The sequence below is a fragment of the Elephantulus edwardii genome, unplaced genomic scaffold (genome assembly GCF_000299155.1).
Source record: "Elephantulus edwardii isolate Elephantulus edwardi_28Jun2011 unplaced genomic scaffold, EleEdw1.0 scaffold00026, whole genome shotgun sequence".
Taxonomy (NCBI): domain Eukaryota; kingdom Metazoa; phylum Chordata; class Mammalia; order Macroscelidea; family Macroscelididae; genus Elephantulus; species Elephantulus edwardii.
The window spans coordinates 1916486-1933803 of record NW_006399776.1 but is presented as its reverse complement, the minus strand read 5'-3'; the positions used below and the strand labels follow the sequence as shown (position 1 = coordinate 1933803).

The 17318-nt window shown below is 34.5% G+C and overlaps 1 protein-coding gene across 2 annotated transcripts in view; it reads left to right on the top strand.

Moving 5' to 3' along the window:
* Positions 1-17318, top strand: part of CTDSPL2 (CTD (carboxy-terminal domain, RNA polymerase II, polypeptide A) small phosphatase like 2) — a 74145-nt gene that overhangs the window by 43090 nt on the left and 13737 nt on the right. For both annotated transcript variants that reach the window (XM_006882949.1, XM_006882950.1), the window contains exons 6-8: positions 6289-6367; positions 6662-6773; positions 13126-13212. In XM_006882949.1, the coding sequence (XP_006883011.1) occupies positions 6289-6367; positions 6662-6773; positions 13126-13212 (278 nt within the window). The remainder of the gene's footprint in view (positions 1-6288; positions 6368-6661; positions 6774-13125; positions 13213-17318) is intronic.

Genomic DNA, 17318 nt, shown 5'->3' with positions numbered 1-17318 from the left:
AAAAATTAACAAGCAATAATATTCCGAGTAGAGGTTCTAGTAGTGGCACAAATCAAGTTACAGAGGGAAGGTGGTTCTTAGAATAAAAGGCCTATAGACTAGCACTTTGTCTATTATAGTGTAGAAGTTAGGAACCACAAGATGTAGAGGCTCAGCTATGTCACTTATGCTTCTTAAGTCCTGGAGCAAATTCCATCTACCACTGGGCTGTTTTTAAATGCATAAATCTTTTTTCCTTGAAGAAAAACTAAAATTTGGGAATAAAAAGTTTCTCACAAATATCCAGAATCATTTGAAATTGAATTTTATAAAAGATTGTTTTGGGGACCTCTGGTGGCCTAGTGGCAAGAAGCTGCACTGCAATCCCAGAGGTACACAGTTCAAATCCACCAGATGTTCTGTTGGAGAAGGAGGGGCAGTCTGCTCCTGTACCAGTCAGATCCTATTTGACGGTACACACACAAAAAAAATAAGAAGATTGAAGAAAAAATTATTTTTTAAAAAATTGTTTTGACTAAATATTAGTCATTTATAGTTTCTTTCCACCCATCTTACTATTTGGTAAAACACAGTAGCAAGATACATGCTTATATTTTGAAGATAATTTTTTTTAATTGCACCAGACTTCCTTAAATCTAAGGTCCTTAAGAGCTTAAATCTAAGACAGAGTTCCTGATCCAGAATCCTTCTCTCTGCACCTTAACTCAGAATCTTTACACAATCCTTACATAATTGCTGGGTCCTTGTTGCTATGGAAATGTGGAAACATAGGAGATTAGGAATCTTTTACCTCTAAGGAGTTTGGTAACTAGACATATGTGACTAGAAGATTATATTGAGACAATTAAAACATACTTACAAGCAAAAATAAAACTGAAGTGGTTGTCTCCTTCCTCTAGGTCTTACTTTAACTTTTTGTTGTTATTTTTTTCCCCTATTGTAACAGATATTTGAGAGAGCTCAGTATTGGGCTCTGTATTGATTAAGAAATACAGTTTTGTACTCCACTATGCAACCTTAATTTTGGACTCTTGTGATAACCATAATACCCTATCATATATCGCTTTTAAACTGTTCTCTCCCTCATCTGTTTCAATGCAGTATACATAATTTAGGGAGAAAAGTGCAACAATAAATGAATGGAAATCCAAAATCGCTGTAAATGTTCATTAAAATTAATAAAATAAAATTTTATAAAATGGAAAAAAGAAATGAAAAATCAGAAGTAGACATGCTCAATGACATCTTGTGCTGAAGGAAGTGTTTTCATAAGTGATTTCAAGAGAAAAATGCACTATTTTTAAATTACGATAAAATAGGCAACAGAATCAGAAATTGTGAATGTGCTTAAAAATGTAGTTTATAAGAATGCATGAACTTCTTTAAATTGTGTCTGATCAATTTCAACATTTTTCTGCATTAAATCTGGATTTTCTAAAGTGAAAAAAAAGAAATACAGTTTTGGTGAAAAGAAGCAAAAGGAATGTATTTCTGTCAAGTATGAAAAGGGAAAATAAAATAATACTGAAATAGCAGAAAAAGAAAAATACTATAATTATGACACTTCTGTATAGTGCAACACATTATTACCAGTATGAAAAGTTAAGTGGCAATATTTGCTCTAAATTAATTAAGTAGAATATGAATAATTATGGTGTTAAACCCCAAAGTTAAGAATATTGAACCTAACACGGATTATGAATAAATGATTCATTATCATTGACCTTGAATTTTATGCTGACTGTTCAGTGTTAACAAGGCTAATGAATGGTTAAATACTGACTTAAGTCCAGGACTATTGGCTTCCTGTTTAATGTTTATTCTATATTTCTGTACTCCTACATAAATCCCTTGAACACAGTACACCTCCTTTTTGATAATTAAAGTTGAAGAAGGGACTTACACAATTTTTAGTGAGTTTTAGAGAGGAAAATTAAGATTTTTTTTTTCCTCTTTAATTTATTCTAACATCTAATGAGCACCTATTGTTTGTTTTATATATTGTTGATTAATATGAATAAGACATGCACTTAAAACATTCAAAAGTTCCTGGTCTAATTATTAAAGAGCCAGGCATGCAGACAAATTACAGTGTATGAGAGCTATTGCAAAGAAATGAGCAAAATAATATGCAAGTTACTCTAATTGGGAAGATTAGCTAGTGGAGATAACATTTATGTTGTTCCTGAAAGACAAAGTTACATGACTGACAGAAACACTGCTTTTCTTTAACTTTGAGAATGCAGCCAGAGTAAAGAAAGGCTGGTAAGCATGTGGTTGAATTGTGAGATGAGAAACTGGAGAAGATGTAAATTAATGCTATACCCTGATTGTTTTTTTGGTTGTATCCTGTTGATTCCACACTTAATAAGCCTTATGAATGAGTAGAGTTCCGTAGTCTGTATGTAGTCTTTACAGAAGCAGGTCACCAGTTGTTTTTTTCTCCAATAGATATTGTCAAACTTTGAGTTATTAGCGAAGTGTTATAATCATTTTGCCACTAAAGCTCCTAACAGATTGGTCCTTATGTGCTCTCCAGCCAATAGCTGACCCTCGTGTGGGTTTTCAAAGGTATAAATCACATGGAGAGAGAGTGCGCATCCTTCTACCTTCTTACCACAAGGCCACCAGTTCTCCCAGTACTTATTGAAATAGTACAAAAACCATTAATTTTTGCCTCGGATAACTTAGAATGAGTGAGCTGTAACAATTACTTATCTGTTTGACTTTTGACAACAATAGTCAATTCTTATAGTTCTAAAATAGTAACAAGTGATAACAAAATTTAAAAATTTAAAAAAAAAACCCCAAACTGATGGCTGCTGGGCTAATTTGAGTTTGTAGATTGGGACAGTGCAAAGTTCTCCTTTGAGAATTTTTTTTTTTTTAAATTTTTATTTTTATTTTGTGTGCGTGTACCGTCAAATCAGATCTGACTGGTACAGGAGGATATTGCGCCTCCTTCTCCGGCAGAGCATCTGGTGGATTCGAACCGTGTTCCTCTGGGAGTGCAGTGCAGCTTCTTGCCACTAGGCCACCAGAGCTCCCCTCCTTTGAGAATTTTTAGCACTTGATTTTTATTTGTAAGCTACTGGCTTCATTTGTAAGTGACTGGCTTCATTTTTTTTTCTTTTGCTTCTTACAGACTGGTTGGTACAACCTGTCTAGCACTTGACTGCTAACAAATTGGTGGATCAAACCCACTCAAATGTGCCTTTGCAGACAGGAAGGCCTATTAACATACTTCTGAAATGTCACGACCTTGAAAATCTTTTGGAGTAGTTCTACCTTGACGTGTGGGATTGTCATGGGTCAGATTTCGTGTGGGTAGGGAGTTGTACTGCCAACCCATAGGTGGCTGATTTGAATCTACCGATTGCTTTAAGAGAGAAAGATAGGTAGTTTCCTCCCATGCATTTTGCAGCCTCTCCAGAGCCCCGGAGGGTCAGCTATGAGTTGATGGCAATGAGTAAGTAAGTAATGTTACTCAAAGGCAGGTTGAGTCAGCATAGCCACCTTTTAAGAGAAAGTAGAACTACTACATAGGGTTTCCTTAATGGTAGTCTTTAGAGATTAGCTGGTGGGTATGAGTCATTGACCTTTCAGTTAGCAAGCTGAATGCTTAACCCCTGCACCACCAGGATTCAGCAACACTTTATAAGCTTTTTTTTTTTATATTTTCTAAATTTATAGTTTCTGCAACTCTGATCTGGTCCTAGCCTTTTTTTCTTTGTAAAAAAAATCATTGTTACACATTTTCTTCACACACACACATACACACATCCCATCCATTCTGCAATGCATCCCTTGTTCTAGATTGTTGTCATACATATAATGTCTAATCATGTATTAGTCCTTTTGGACTGTTCTTCCCCTCATCTGTTTTATTTAAGTGTCCTTTTTCTATCCAGTCTTTTCCCATTCTCTTCCAACCTCTGCAACCTCTCCGTGTCTGTATTATTTTATAAGTGGTATTATGCAGTATCTGTCCTTTTGTGACTAAGATATTTCACTCAGCATAATGTCTTTTGGTCTCACTCCTGTTACCTTTAACGAGTTCGTTGTTTTTCAGTGCTGCATAATATTCCATTGTTTGTGCGATCATTTTCCTGTCCATTTGTTTTTTGATGGGCACTTGGATTGCTTCCATCTCTTTGCTGTTGTGAATAATGCAGCATACACATGGGTGAGCATACGTTTATTTGAGTCGTGGCTCTGGTTTCTTTAAGGTATATTCCCAGTATTGGTACTGCTAGGTCAACTGATAATTCATTACCAACTTTTTGAGAAAGTGCTATTACCACTTTCCATAGTGGTTGTACCATTTTACATTGCAACAGTGACTAAGGGTTCCAAACTCTCCACAATCTTACCAGCATTTGTTGTCTGCTGTCCTCTTGAACTTTGCTATTGTTACTGGGATGAAGTGATACCTCATAGTTGTTTTGTGATCCTAGCCTTTTTTTTTCTTTCTTTCTTTTTTGATTGTGTGTGTGTGTGTGTGTGTGTGTGTGTGTGTACCGTCAAATCAGATCTGACTGGTACAGGAGGAGATTGTCCCTCCTTCCCCAGCAGAGCATCTGGTGGATTCAAACCATGCGCCTCTGGGATTGCAGTGCAGCTTGCCACTAGGCCACCAGACCTCCCTGATCCTAGCCTTTTTGAGACTCTGTCCTACCCCACTGCCTTGGGAGGACTTTTATTGTTTATAGTATTACTTTTTCTTATCTGTTTATTACCTTTTCAGGGAGAACTTTCATAGTTTAGAGAAGTAAAAAAGACTGTGGGAATAGAGGAATGAGTTGGGAAAGGTTATGTTTTTCACTGATACCTCTTTACTCAAATAGCATGTCTGCTAGGAACTAGTATCTTCCCTTTCCTCTCTTCTGCCTTGAATCCCACTCTTACTCCTTGATTTCGTTTGCTGTACACGAGCCATCCAGAGGCCCCTTCCCTGAAAAAAGAAAGAAAATGGGACAAAAGAAATACAAAAGTTAGTGTCAAGTTAATTCTGACTCATAGAAACCCCATATGTGTCTGTAGAACTGTGATTCATAGAGAGCTTTTAATGACTGGTTTTTCAGAAGTAATTGAATGCCTTTTTTCTTAAGGGGCCCGCAGGTGGATTTGAACTACCAGCCTTTCCATTAGCAGCCAATGATTTATATCACCTAGAGACTCCTAATTAGATATAAAATAAAAATATGCACAATGACTTATTACTTATATAAGTCTTATATAAGTAATGACTTATTACTTATATAATACTGGTTTTAAAAGCTAAATGAGATTAAATGTGGAAAATAGCATATTGTATTCCATAAAAGTACTTAACTTTCCATATTTCCTTTTTCTGAGGTAAATGTGAATGAAAAGTAGTAGTAGTGGCAAGAAAAGCTATATTTTTCACAATACTTCTGTGCCAGTGACCCATTCTTGGCATAAAATTACATCACAGATAAACAAATTCTGCTTTATATCAGATGTCAGTCATTGAACATCATAAGAACTACATGGATTCTGTTTCAAAGAGACACACGATAATTGCAAAAAAGCTTTTGTCAAAAAAAAAACTATTACTAATTTGTTGGGTGGGGGGAAGAAGGAAATTGAAAGAATCTGTTCTTGAAAACAGTGTATTGAATTTTGTAAATTAAGTAGTAGAAAAGTAAAAAAAGAAAAACTACAAACTGTCCACTTCTATAGGAAAACTGCAGCAATTTTTATTGAATTACATTTTAAACTTTTATCTCTGAGCCATTACCTGTTTCATTTGCAAGTTTATTCTCTCTTACAATTTAAAGTTGTAATTATTGTTTTGAAAAATTGCTAATATAATTCCTGAAGTACTCTCAATTGATAATTGCTTCTTAATATCTTGTTAATTTTTAAATCAGAGATATTAGATTTTATAAAGCACCAATATCTAATATAAGCACTAATATAGTAGTTGCCGGCTTCTTTTTCTTTTTCCCTAACTTTCTTAAAGTGATGGAAAGCCTTGGGATCCCAGAAGACAGTACATACTTTTTTCCACAAGCCTTCTTGGGATTCATGGATATTTTAACTGCTTATGGATCACAGATTAAAAACTACCTATGGGTCTATTGCTGGCATATATTAGAGTTACATGTTAATAAAATAGCTTTTATTCAAAGAAATTTTGTCTTGTCTTTAACCTGAATTACACAGGAGTTCAGGAATATCTTAGTAGAAGCAATAAAAAGATAGGCTTCATGTAAACACTGAGTAAAACTAACATTCTGTTTTCGCTTTATTAAATATTAGCACCAGTAACTCCAGATAGTGGTTATTCATCAGCCCATGCAGAGGCCACCTATGAAGAAGACTGGGAAGTATTTGACCCGTGAGTTTAGTTTTTGTTTTGTTTCTCTGTTTTATAGCAGATTGAGATTATAAATGTCGATGAAAGATTGAACTGTTTATAAGAGCATGTGACCTGTATGTATTAATACTTGATACCAAGTTACTGAGTTTCTAATTTTTAGATTTCTAGTTTTATTTAATTGTTTTAGGTGTTTAATATACTAAATTAAATGTATATTCTTCTACCAAAGATTTAAAGATAGGCTAAATGTAACAGTATGTTTTATATTTATAAAAGGGAAACAATGACTTTTCCTTAATATTTGGTTTATAGGTATTATTTTATCAAACATGTTCCACCACTAACAGAAGAACAGCTAAATCGGAAACCTGCTCTTCCATTGAAAACAAGAAGCACACCAGAATTTTCCCTAGTTTTAGACCTGGTAAGTGAATTGTCTGTAGAGAATCCTCATCCAAACAAAACTCACCACCATCAGTTGATTCCAAGTCATAATGGCTCCACAGGACAGAGCTAGGCCCCATAGGGTTTCTAAGGTGTTATAGAAACTAGCTATCATGTCTTTCTCCCTTGAAATAGCTGTTAAGTTCAAGACACCAACCTTTTTGTTTAGCAGCTGATCATTTGATCACTATGCCCCCATGGCTCCTTATAGAAACCAAACCTCCTGCTTTCAAGTCGACTCTAAACAACCCCATTTTGTTATTATTGTTATGTACAATAAATTATAACTACAACTCATAGTCACTCTGTAAACAACAGATCATAACCTTGTATAGGATAAAGTAAATTGCCGCATAGAGTTTCTAAGACTGTAAATCCTTATAGGAACAGATGGGGATCTTTCTCCTTCAGGGCAGCCCGTCGGTTCAAACTGCTGACTTCAGTTAACAGTTCAGTGCTTAACCCAGTGTACCAGCAGGATTTCTGGTAGAGAAGAATAAAAACTCAGACTTGCTGTTAATGAGTCAGTTCTGACTCATAATGATCTTCTAAGGCTATAAAACATAAACAAGAGGAGATGGCACATAATTTCTCCTGAGTTACTACTGCTAGTAGATTCAGACTGCTGAGTTAGCACAGTTTACCATGGATTACTGTCCATAGTGTAGCTGTCAAGAGTGCCCTATATGGAGGTGAAAAGAAGGATTAAATTCTTAATTTAAATTATAGTAAAAAAATACCTAAGTGAAAATAACATATAAATATCTGCATAGCATGAATTTATCATAAATATGTCCTATTGTTATATGCTGTCAAGTTAGAACTGAACCTCCTATGAATTTTTAGAGACAGTTTAATTGCATAAGAGGAGATTGTCCATCCTTCCCTTGCAGAGCAACAGGTGAATTCAAACTGTGCCTTTAAATATGTTTTTGGTGATCTGAAATTTTTATTTAAGCATACATGATTGGAAGGGTAGGAAACGAAATATTGAAGCAATTAATGCAGTTGCTTCTTACGCATCTGAAAGTAGGCCTATGAATAAGGAAGACTGAAGAAGAATTGCTGCCTTTGAATTGTGATACTGGAGAAGAGTATTGAATATATCTTGGACTGCTAAAAGAACAAAGAAATGTGTCTTGAAAAAAGTGCAAGAATGTTCCTTAGAGGCAAGGATGGTGAAACTTTGTCTCATACAATTATTGTCAGGCCAGTCCTTGGAAAAAGACATCCTGGTGACAGAGGCCATGGATCAGAGAAAAGAGCAAGACTCTTAATGACATGGGTTAGCACAGCAACTACAACAAGTGGGCTTGAGCATGGCAGGAATTGTGAAGATGGCACAGGATAGGACAATTTTCGGATCTGTTGTTCATAGAACTGATAGGAGTCATAGTCGACTCAGAGACACCTAACAGGAGCAGCAGTGGAAGAGTTCTTAGTTTGTTTGATTTATCAGGTACACTGTGAAAATATACTGTTTTTTGCATGTATTTAGATTAGTTCTTTCCCTCATAGTCCTATGTTTGATTTGTTGGATTTTTCATATTCCAAGAAATCCTTACTGCATTTTGTTTGAAATCATGCTTAGATCTTGGATTTGTTTTCTACTTTGTCAGGATCATGTGTCCATAAAAGATCACATATAATCTGTATCTCAATGAGTAAAAGCATAATTCTCCTGTTCTTAACTTTGCATATTATCTAATCCCATTAAACTTTCTGTTAGAAAAAGTGTCAAAATCATAATCTCTTAATGCTGGCTTGTTTAAAAAAAATTCTTTATTTTTATAATATGTAATTCAATATTTGTATTTTAGACATCAACCAGCATCACTTTGGAAACAAAAATCTCATTGCTTTTGTTAATCAAATTTATTACATTTTAAACATTTGCCTATAATTTCCTTATATTAGAAAAAATTATTATATTAGAGTAAATTATGGTACTTAACATTTGATGTTGTACTGTATGGAATAATATTAATATCATAGGATTTTTGAGGGCTGCTATTCATTAGGTTTTCAGGGACCTGTTATTTCAGAAGTGGATACTTATTAGTCTGGAAGCTCCACTGAAACCAGTTCTCTGTGTGTGACCCTATTGGTATACGAAATACCAATGGTACAGCTTCCAGCATCACAACAATGGCACCACAGTTCAGCAAACTGACAAATGAAATCCATTTGTTCCCATTCCACAAAATGTTGATCCAAGGGAATGTGAAAATTACTAAACAATGTCATTAGTATCATGCACAAGTAAAATCTTGCTAAAGATTACTAATAAATAGCTGGAACAATACATCCACAGAGAATTGCCAAATACTCATACTGGATTTGGAAGAGATTGTGGAACAAGGGGTGTTCCTGATGTCAGAAGAATGTTGGCTAAAAGCAAAGAATACCAGGAAGATGTTTACTTGTGTTATATTGACTCTGCAAAGGTGTTCAACAAATCGAATATAATAAATAATGGATAACATTAAGAAGAATTGGAACTAAAGAACACTATGTGCATGCAAAACTAATACAGACATTTGAAGCAGTCATTTTGACAGAACAAGGGAACATAGTTTAAAATCAGGAACTTTAAAAAAAAATCAGGAACTTTGTTTAAGGATTGCTTTTATCCTTTTCACTACACCTAGTCAGTCTGTATTCTGAGCAAATAACTCAGTAAGATATATGAAGAAAAATGTGGCATCACAATCAGAACTCATCAACAAACTGTGTTGTATAGTTGACATAACCTTTCTTACAGAAAATTATGAACACATAAAGCACTTTACTGAAGATCAAAGAATACAACTTTTAATGTGGATCATACCTCTACATCAACAAAAATCCTTATCATTGGACCAATGGGTCACATGATAGAGAAAAAAGTTGAAGTTGTCAGTAACGTCATTTTATTTAGATTTGTAGCACTCTCATGGCAGCAGTATTCTAGAAATCAAAAGACATATTGTATTGGGCAAAACTGCTGCCAGGAACCCTTTCACAGTGCTAAAAAGATCAAAGATGTCAGTTTAAAGACTAAGGTAACCTGAACAAAGCTACAGTATTTTCATACTTTATACATCTGAAAGTTGGACAATGACTAAAGAGGATGGAAGAATTTGATAGCTTTGAATTATTGTGTTGGTGAAGAGGATTGAATATACTGTGGCCTGATGAAGAATAAACAAATCTTGTCGTGGAGGAAGTGCAACCAGTGTTTCACTTGGAGGTTTCACCTACTGGAGGTTCAGTAGGTGAAACTTCACCTTATATACTTTGGTCATATTGTCAAGAGGAACCAGGTATTAGAATAAAAGGAGAGTTTGTGAAAGAGAAGGGAGGAAGACCTTCAGTGAGATGACGTGATTGCAGCCTTGATGGGCTTGAGCATGGTGGAGATCTTGAGGATGGCACAGACTAGAGTTTCCATCTTGTGTTCATAGGGTCAGTTCAGTGGCACCTATCAACAACAGTTACTGTACAACTGAGACTAAGATTTAGTTCTTAGAAAATATACCTTTAGGTAAAGCATATTCTCTCAAACTTTTAAATAGTGTGTATAATTGTGGATTTCAAGTTTAGCATCATCTTGTTGTTTCTTTACCTTTTCAAGGATGTATAAAATAGTCCAGAAATCATTCAGTGCACAGTTAAGACACTTTATTAGAGGGTAAATGGAAAGAGAAAATTTTTGAAGCTGATTTTCAGTAGTTCATATTTGATATGCAAGTTAGTAGAGACAGAGAAAAATGTTTTGCTGAAAATAATATGGCCGTGACAGTTTGATGAGTCAAATTTGTCCTCATACTCTTTAGAAACATATTGCTCAGAGTTGATTCAAAACTAAAAAACAAAGAAAAAATAAGAATTGACTGAATATAAATGAATAAAGTAGAATGATTAGAATGTTAGATATGTTGTGATAAAAGACGTGGTAAGAGAATATAGTATCTTGAGTATAATTTGATGCTATTGAAAAAAAAGACATATGTAGAGTACTTTTTGGCCTTTGCCGCCTTGGAGTTGAAGTTAAAATAAATATTCAGATTAGATGTGCTATCAAAAGGCATGTTTTCTTTTAAGTGTTAACTTAATGAGGTAAAAAAATTTTGTAATTTTTATTGATTGCTTATTTAGTTAAGCCAAAACCTAGGCCAGTCAAGTCTGTTCTGACTCATAGCGACCTGCCATTCAGTTTCCAAGGCTGTAAATCTTTAAGGGCGGATAGGTGGATACTACCCTTCTTTCTCCTGTGTAGATTTACACAGCCAAACTTGTGAAAAAATAAAGCCAAGCTTGTAAAGCAGCTTGATGCTTTACAAGCTATGCTGTTGGGGCTCATAAATTCAATTAAGTAAGATTTTTATGTCTATGAAATGTATTCATGAAATTCAAAGACATCTATTTCCCCAAAACAAGATATATTTTAAAAAGGTTTGAGAATGAGGAGCAGTGGGAGGATGGGGACCAGTGTAAAAGGAACTCTGGTACATATGGAGCAGTATCTGTAACATGTTTTATTGCCTGTCAAAAGAGTACATGTCTCCAGTGGTTTGAATCCCATCAGATGCTCTGAGGGAGAAAGATGGATACTCTCTTCCCATTAAGATTTTTATTTATAGCTTAAGAAACTCAAAAGGAATTTTGCTGCTGTGAATCAGAATCTATTTGATGGCAATTAGTGAGTACATATTTAAAAATTAGATTCTAGACTTGAATTTGCTTGTTGTTTAAAAAAAAAAACAACCCAGTAGTGTATGCATGTGGTTTTCTTACCAGAAAGTCGGCAACTACTGAACTCAGTATTGATTCTCAAATTTGAGCAAATAATCAGAATCACTTGAAAGATTCATGTAAATATTGATAGCTAGGCTCCGCGTCTATCCTGACATCGCCTCTCCTATTTTAATCATTAGAAATAAAGCTGGAACCTACAACTAGGAGACGATAAAATAGATGAATGGGACCTTAGGAATCAAATCCCTATGCAGATCCAAAAACTTCTCCCAACAGGCTAAAAAGGGAAGTCACAAACTGGGAAAAAGTATTTGGTAATGACATATCAGATAAGGGACTTATATCCAGAATTTATCAAATACTTGAGCACCACAAGATAAAGGTGAACAATCCAATAGAAAAATGGGCACAGGATATGAACAGACATTTCACCAAAGACAACATTCAGATGGCCAACAAGCACATAAAGAAATGTTCAAAATCCCTAGCTCTAAGAGAGATGCAAATCAAAACAACTATGAGCTATCATCTCACCCCAGTAAGAATAGCAAAATTTAACAGAACAGCAAGCAACAAATGCTGGCGAGGTTGTGGAGAAACTGGAACCCTTATTCACTGTTGGTGGGAGTGTAAAATGGTGCAACCACTGTGGAAGGTGGTATGACGCTTTCTCAAAAAGTTGCAAATAGAGATCCCTATCATTTGACCCAGCAATTCCACTACTGGGAATATACCCCAAAGAGACCGTACCCGCCACCCAAGCAGATATATGCATACCCATGTTTATCACAGCTTTGTTCACAATAGCAAGGAGTTGGAAACAACCAAAGTGCCCATCAAGAAATGAATGGATAGTGAAGCTGTGGTATATTCACACAATGGAATACTATGCTGCATTGAAAAACAAGGAACTCATACAGTATTATTCAAAATGGGTGACACTGGAGAACATTATGCTGAGTGATGTATCTCAGTCATAAAAGGACAAATATTGCATGGTGCCACTGTTGGTAAAATAGGACTGACATCAGGGTTGGTGGGAGACTGAGAAGAATGGGTTCAATAATGTATACTGAATTGAAACAGATAAGAGAGAAAACTGTTTAAAAGGGATATGTGCTTAGATATTTTGTCATAACAGGAGTCCAGAGTGAAGGCTGCATAGTGGAGTGGACCGGACCTGGGTGGGGGGAGGGATTGTAATACCATGAAAGAATTTTTCTTTTACTTTTCCAAGAGGGTGTTGTACTAGGGGAAAGGGTTGGGAGGGGAGAAAAGTACAACAGTGAATGAATGGAAATTTAAAGTCTATAAATTTTTACTGGAATTAATAATAAATATTTTTTAAAAAGAAAAAAAGCTGGAGAATTTACATTTCTCACTAGTTCTCATATGATGCACATGTTGCTGCCCTACAGATTGTGTTTTTTGAAGAAGTGACTTTAAAGTACCCATTCTGAATTGCTGTGGCCCAATTAATTATATATTATAAATGTAATATTCCTCATATAAAGGAGTGTTTAATAAATGTTAAAATTACCACTTGAACTATCTTTAGTATATTGGTTCATTTGGTATTTTTCTGTTTTAAGGATGAAACACTAGTGCACTGTAGTTTAAATGAACTAGAAGATGCAGCACTCACTTTTCCAGTCCTTTTCCAAGATGTCATTTATCAGGTAATTAAAAATTTTTTCTTAACGTGATATTTTGTAGTATTTTTCATTGAAGTTCAACGTATTTTTCTATTAATGAATTGCAGTGATTATTTTAATGACTTATTAACAAAAGGTAGCATCACTAAATAAGTATATAAAATTTTTGTTACTAACATTTTTATCCAAAGATCTCTGCTAGTTTCAAAATCTGTTTGCCAGCAGGTGGAGGCAGGAGCACTGACATCATAGATTCCAAGAGGAACTTGCCAGGCTTTTGTTTTTAAAAAAGTGAATTTATATAAAGAAAATGCATTCCTTGTTGGTTATTATATTGTTCTTAAAGTTACATGGTCTGTAGATTGCAGTTTGATAGGTCTCTCCTTATTAATTAAAAAATACTCTTCTGGCTATTTTTTTACCTAAGGACTTAGGTAGAAGCATCCCTTCCTCATATGTGCAGATGGACAAATAGTGCAGAATACAAATATTGTTAGTTTTTGCCAGCGGATTGTGTTTTGGGCATAGTTTTTACTTTGAGATTTTTCCATTTTTAGTAATAATTGATATAAGTGAATATTCTTTGAAAATGGCAGTTGCCTTTCTGTGCTGGTGATTGCATGATTTAGTTAGCTTTATTGTCATGCAGCTACTTTTTTAAGGTTTGTGTAAAGGTCAAAAAGTCTGTTGTCTGTCAGAAGGATACTTATTCGGGAGAATATAAAGCCGTAGAGCATTTACAGATCGATTATGAAAAGGTGTTTATAGTTGATTATATTCTTGTAGTAGACAGTGAGGTCTAGGAATATATTTACTATTTATTTTTTTTGACAGGTATCTTGGGAATCATAAAATTTTTAGAGTTAAACAGAAATTTGTGGAATTCAGGACCTACTTTACTTGTTTTATGTCATAGTTATAAGAGAACTTAATTTCAGTCATTGTCACAGTTTAACCTAGATATGTATTACAGGTAAGGTAGTACCTGAGTACTTACTTCCCTTTTATGGAAATAGATTTTAGTTTTTTATTAAATAGCTAAAGGATGAAATATTACTAAAAATGAGGGACTTTTGTGGTTTTGTATTCCTTTGTAACTGGTTGTTACTTGATTTAAGGTAAATTATTTTTTTAATGAAACAGTTCTTTCTATTGGAAAATTACACAGCTACCAAATAGAATGTTCTTGTTTAGTGCATTTCGAGAAAAGGGATCTTGTGGCAAATATGACTCTGATTTGATAAGTTTGTTTTCTCTTTAAAATTATACCCCAAAACAATGGCTCTAAGGCTTTGATTTTGCAAAGGAAAACTGATTATAAGTAATAGAGGTAAATAGTGATTTTGAGATAATGTCTTAAGCTTCAAGACTTGAGATGTTCCCTGTATATGGCTTCTGCTCTGTTTGTGTAATTTCATGTTGGAAAATAGAAGAGTCTGCTTCCTTTGTGAGCGGTCAGTTCTTTTCAGTATGACCATAAAATGAACCCCCCCCCCCCCCCCCGCATTACACTTCTATTTTCATCTTTTTATAGTTCTTTAGAGTTTATGTGGATCTGGATAGTTGTTTTGAACACTGCTGTTAGGAGTTTTTATGATTAATACTTGTAAAAACTGTATTTGGACTGCATGTCTGGAATTTAAACTTTTTTTTCTTACGTGTTTTAAGTTTGGCTCTCAGAAACTGAAAAGTAAATGATCAAGTCTACATCAGGAAAAGTAAGAAGGAAGTCTGAATGTTACAAGCTTTAGAGATGATTACGCTTTAATATGATTTGGGTTGTATGTCATGGACAGAGTTTAGTGTTCCTTCAGTAAATTTTTGAGGATGCTTATTGTCAATATTGGGTATATTTCTTTGGATTTCTGGTTTTGGCATAGCTCATTCTATCTGCTTTTTAAAAAGTAGCTTTGAAGAAATCTTTTGGTTAGGGCTCCCACAGTTTTTCGGACTAGCAAGCTCCCTTTAAACAGGGAATGATGTCTTTTAAACTTTCAGTGGTGTTGTCTCCATCTACTGGCAAAGAAGAAATATACACAAGGGTCTGAGATGATCTAAGAGATTATGGAGAAACAACATTAGGTAAGATGTAACTTAAATATTTAACCACTTAAATATAATGTGGCCCACTTAAAAGTAGAAATCTGTAAAATATTGTCTATACTCTTGAACATATCAGAAACAGAAAATAAAATGATAATGTTAAGATAGGATCAAGGATTCATTCACATTAATCAAATCAGAGCCAGATACATGGTCTCTTGGAACTTTATTTTTGTTCACTGTATATGCTAATTTTATTATAGCTTACCTAGATATAATTTTAATTGTAACATTTCTCTTTTATTTAAAAAAAAACACTTTAATGTGTCTAAGAAATGTTTTAATAATTGTTTATACCAAAGTTTGGCAAACTTCTTCTATGAAGGGCAAGATAGAATCATTTTAGGATTTGTTAGATAAGTGGGCTCTGTTGCAGATAACTTAACTCTGCCATTATAGTGTGCAAGCAACCATAACCCATATGTATATGAATAAAATCGCGGCTGTGCCCCAGTAAAATGTTACTTCCAAAAATAAGTGGTGGACTGAAGTTGACTCCTAAGCCAGAATATACTGGCTCCTGGTCTAGTAATTATGGAAGTAAATATATTAAATCTACATATTTGAATTCTGAGTGGAAGTATGTAATCACATGTTCATCAAAATTCTTATTATTAACAGAACGTTAGATCTGCAAGGATCTGATTGTAGCTCTCTTAGATTTTTCAGATCAAAGTTGAGTAAATTTGAGGGGCTATTACATTTAAAGACTGCCTGAATTCATGATGTTTACTCATCTTTTGAAGGGACAAAATTAACTAATACAAATCCTGGGATTTATAAAACAATAGATTACTCCAGCCTTAATTTAGTACATTGAGTATATTTTAATTTCCTAACTCTAGAGAGTAAATGACTAAAAGATTCATCTAAACTTAAAATTTTTAACTATAAATACTAAAATACTTGAAAGAACTGACTTCTTAAAATGAAGATTTTTGTTTGAGTATTTTTTCCCTTTAAATTGTTCCCACCCCTTCCCGTGATGTTTTATTATCAGTTAGTTGGAAATTCTATATATTCCTTGAATGGTAAAGTACATTTGCTATCTGGAAAAACAAGTGCATGATCAATCCCAAAGCACATGTTAAATATTTATATTGAACTTATGTTGACGCATTGTCAGGAAATCCATCTCGTGGTGTTGCTCGGTTAAGAGGTCTCCACTGTATTTAGTTTCTGTTCCTGCAGATCCACCAATTCAAGACTCTAGGTCATCTCACTCCCTCTTCCATCCAGAAGATGACTTCTATCCACAAGCAGGACTGAATCAAAAGACAGATTTTTCACTTAGCTCTTGTGCTGAATCACCTCCTCAATGACCTTCCTCTGTCTCCATCAACAACTGGAGCTCAGTTTTTGAAGATGTAATAGAACTACTTAGCCCAAAAGTGGCTAATTGAAGACAAAAGGAAGATGCCTCATGTTTCACCACAGTGCAACCAAACGTAACTGTGTTGTCCAACTCCTCATTCTGTAAAGTATGGCAGGGGCATCTCATTTTTGACTCTGTTCACCAATAAGACTTTAGCCAGTCAGTGGCTTTCTGAAGATCAGTAAAATCAACAAACTTTGGGTCAGCTGTCCAGAAATCAGATTGTGGTAAGCACTCAAGGAGTGACAGGGTCCTTTAGGGAGCTGCTTGCTAAAGGCTGCTTTGTTTTATTGTAGAGGTTGTTTTTGTGGGAGAAATTGTGGGGAGTGGTGGGTGGGATATCATGGTTAGCAAAGATTAGCCACTTCCACTTTATTATAGTGTGTTTATTTTTTTTTTTCCGGGAATCCTATAAGCATAGGATAATTTTCATAAGCATCTGGGTGGGGAAAAGTGAAAGATCAATGGCTTCTGTCTCTTTTAAATAGTCTTTCTTAGGAAAGTCAATATTATTTTGTACTTTATGAAGGGAAAAAGCAATCACTTGAATGAAGAGTTTGTAATAAATATCTAATCAGGTTATCCCTTAAGTTCTTAAATTGCTGCTAACCTGGAGACATTTTGTTATTGACTTTCATAAAGCATAATTTTG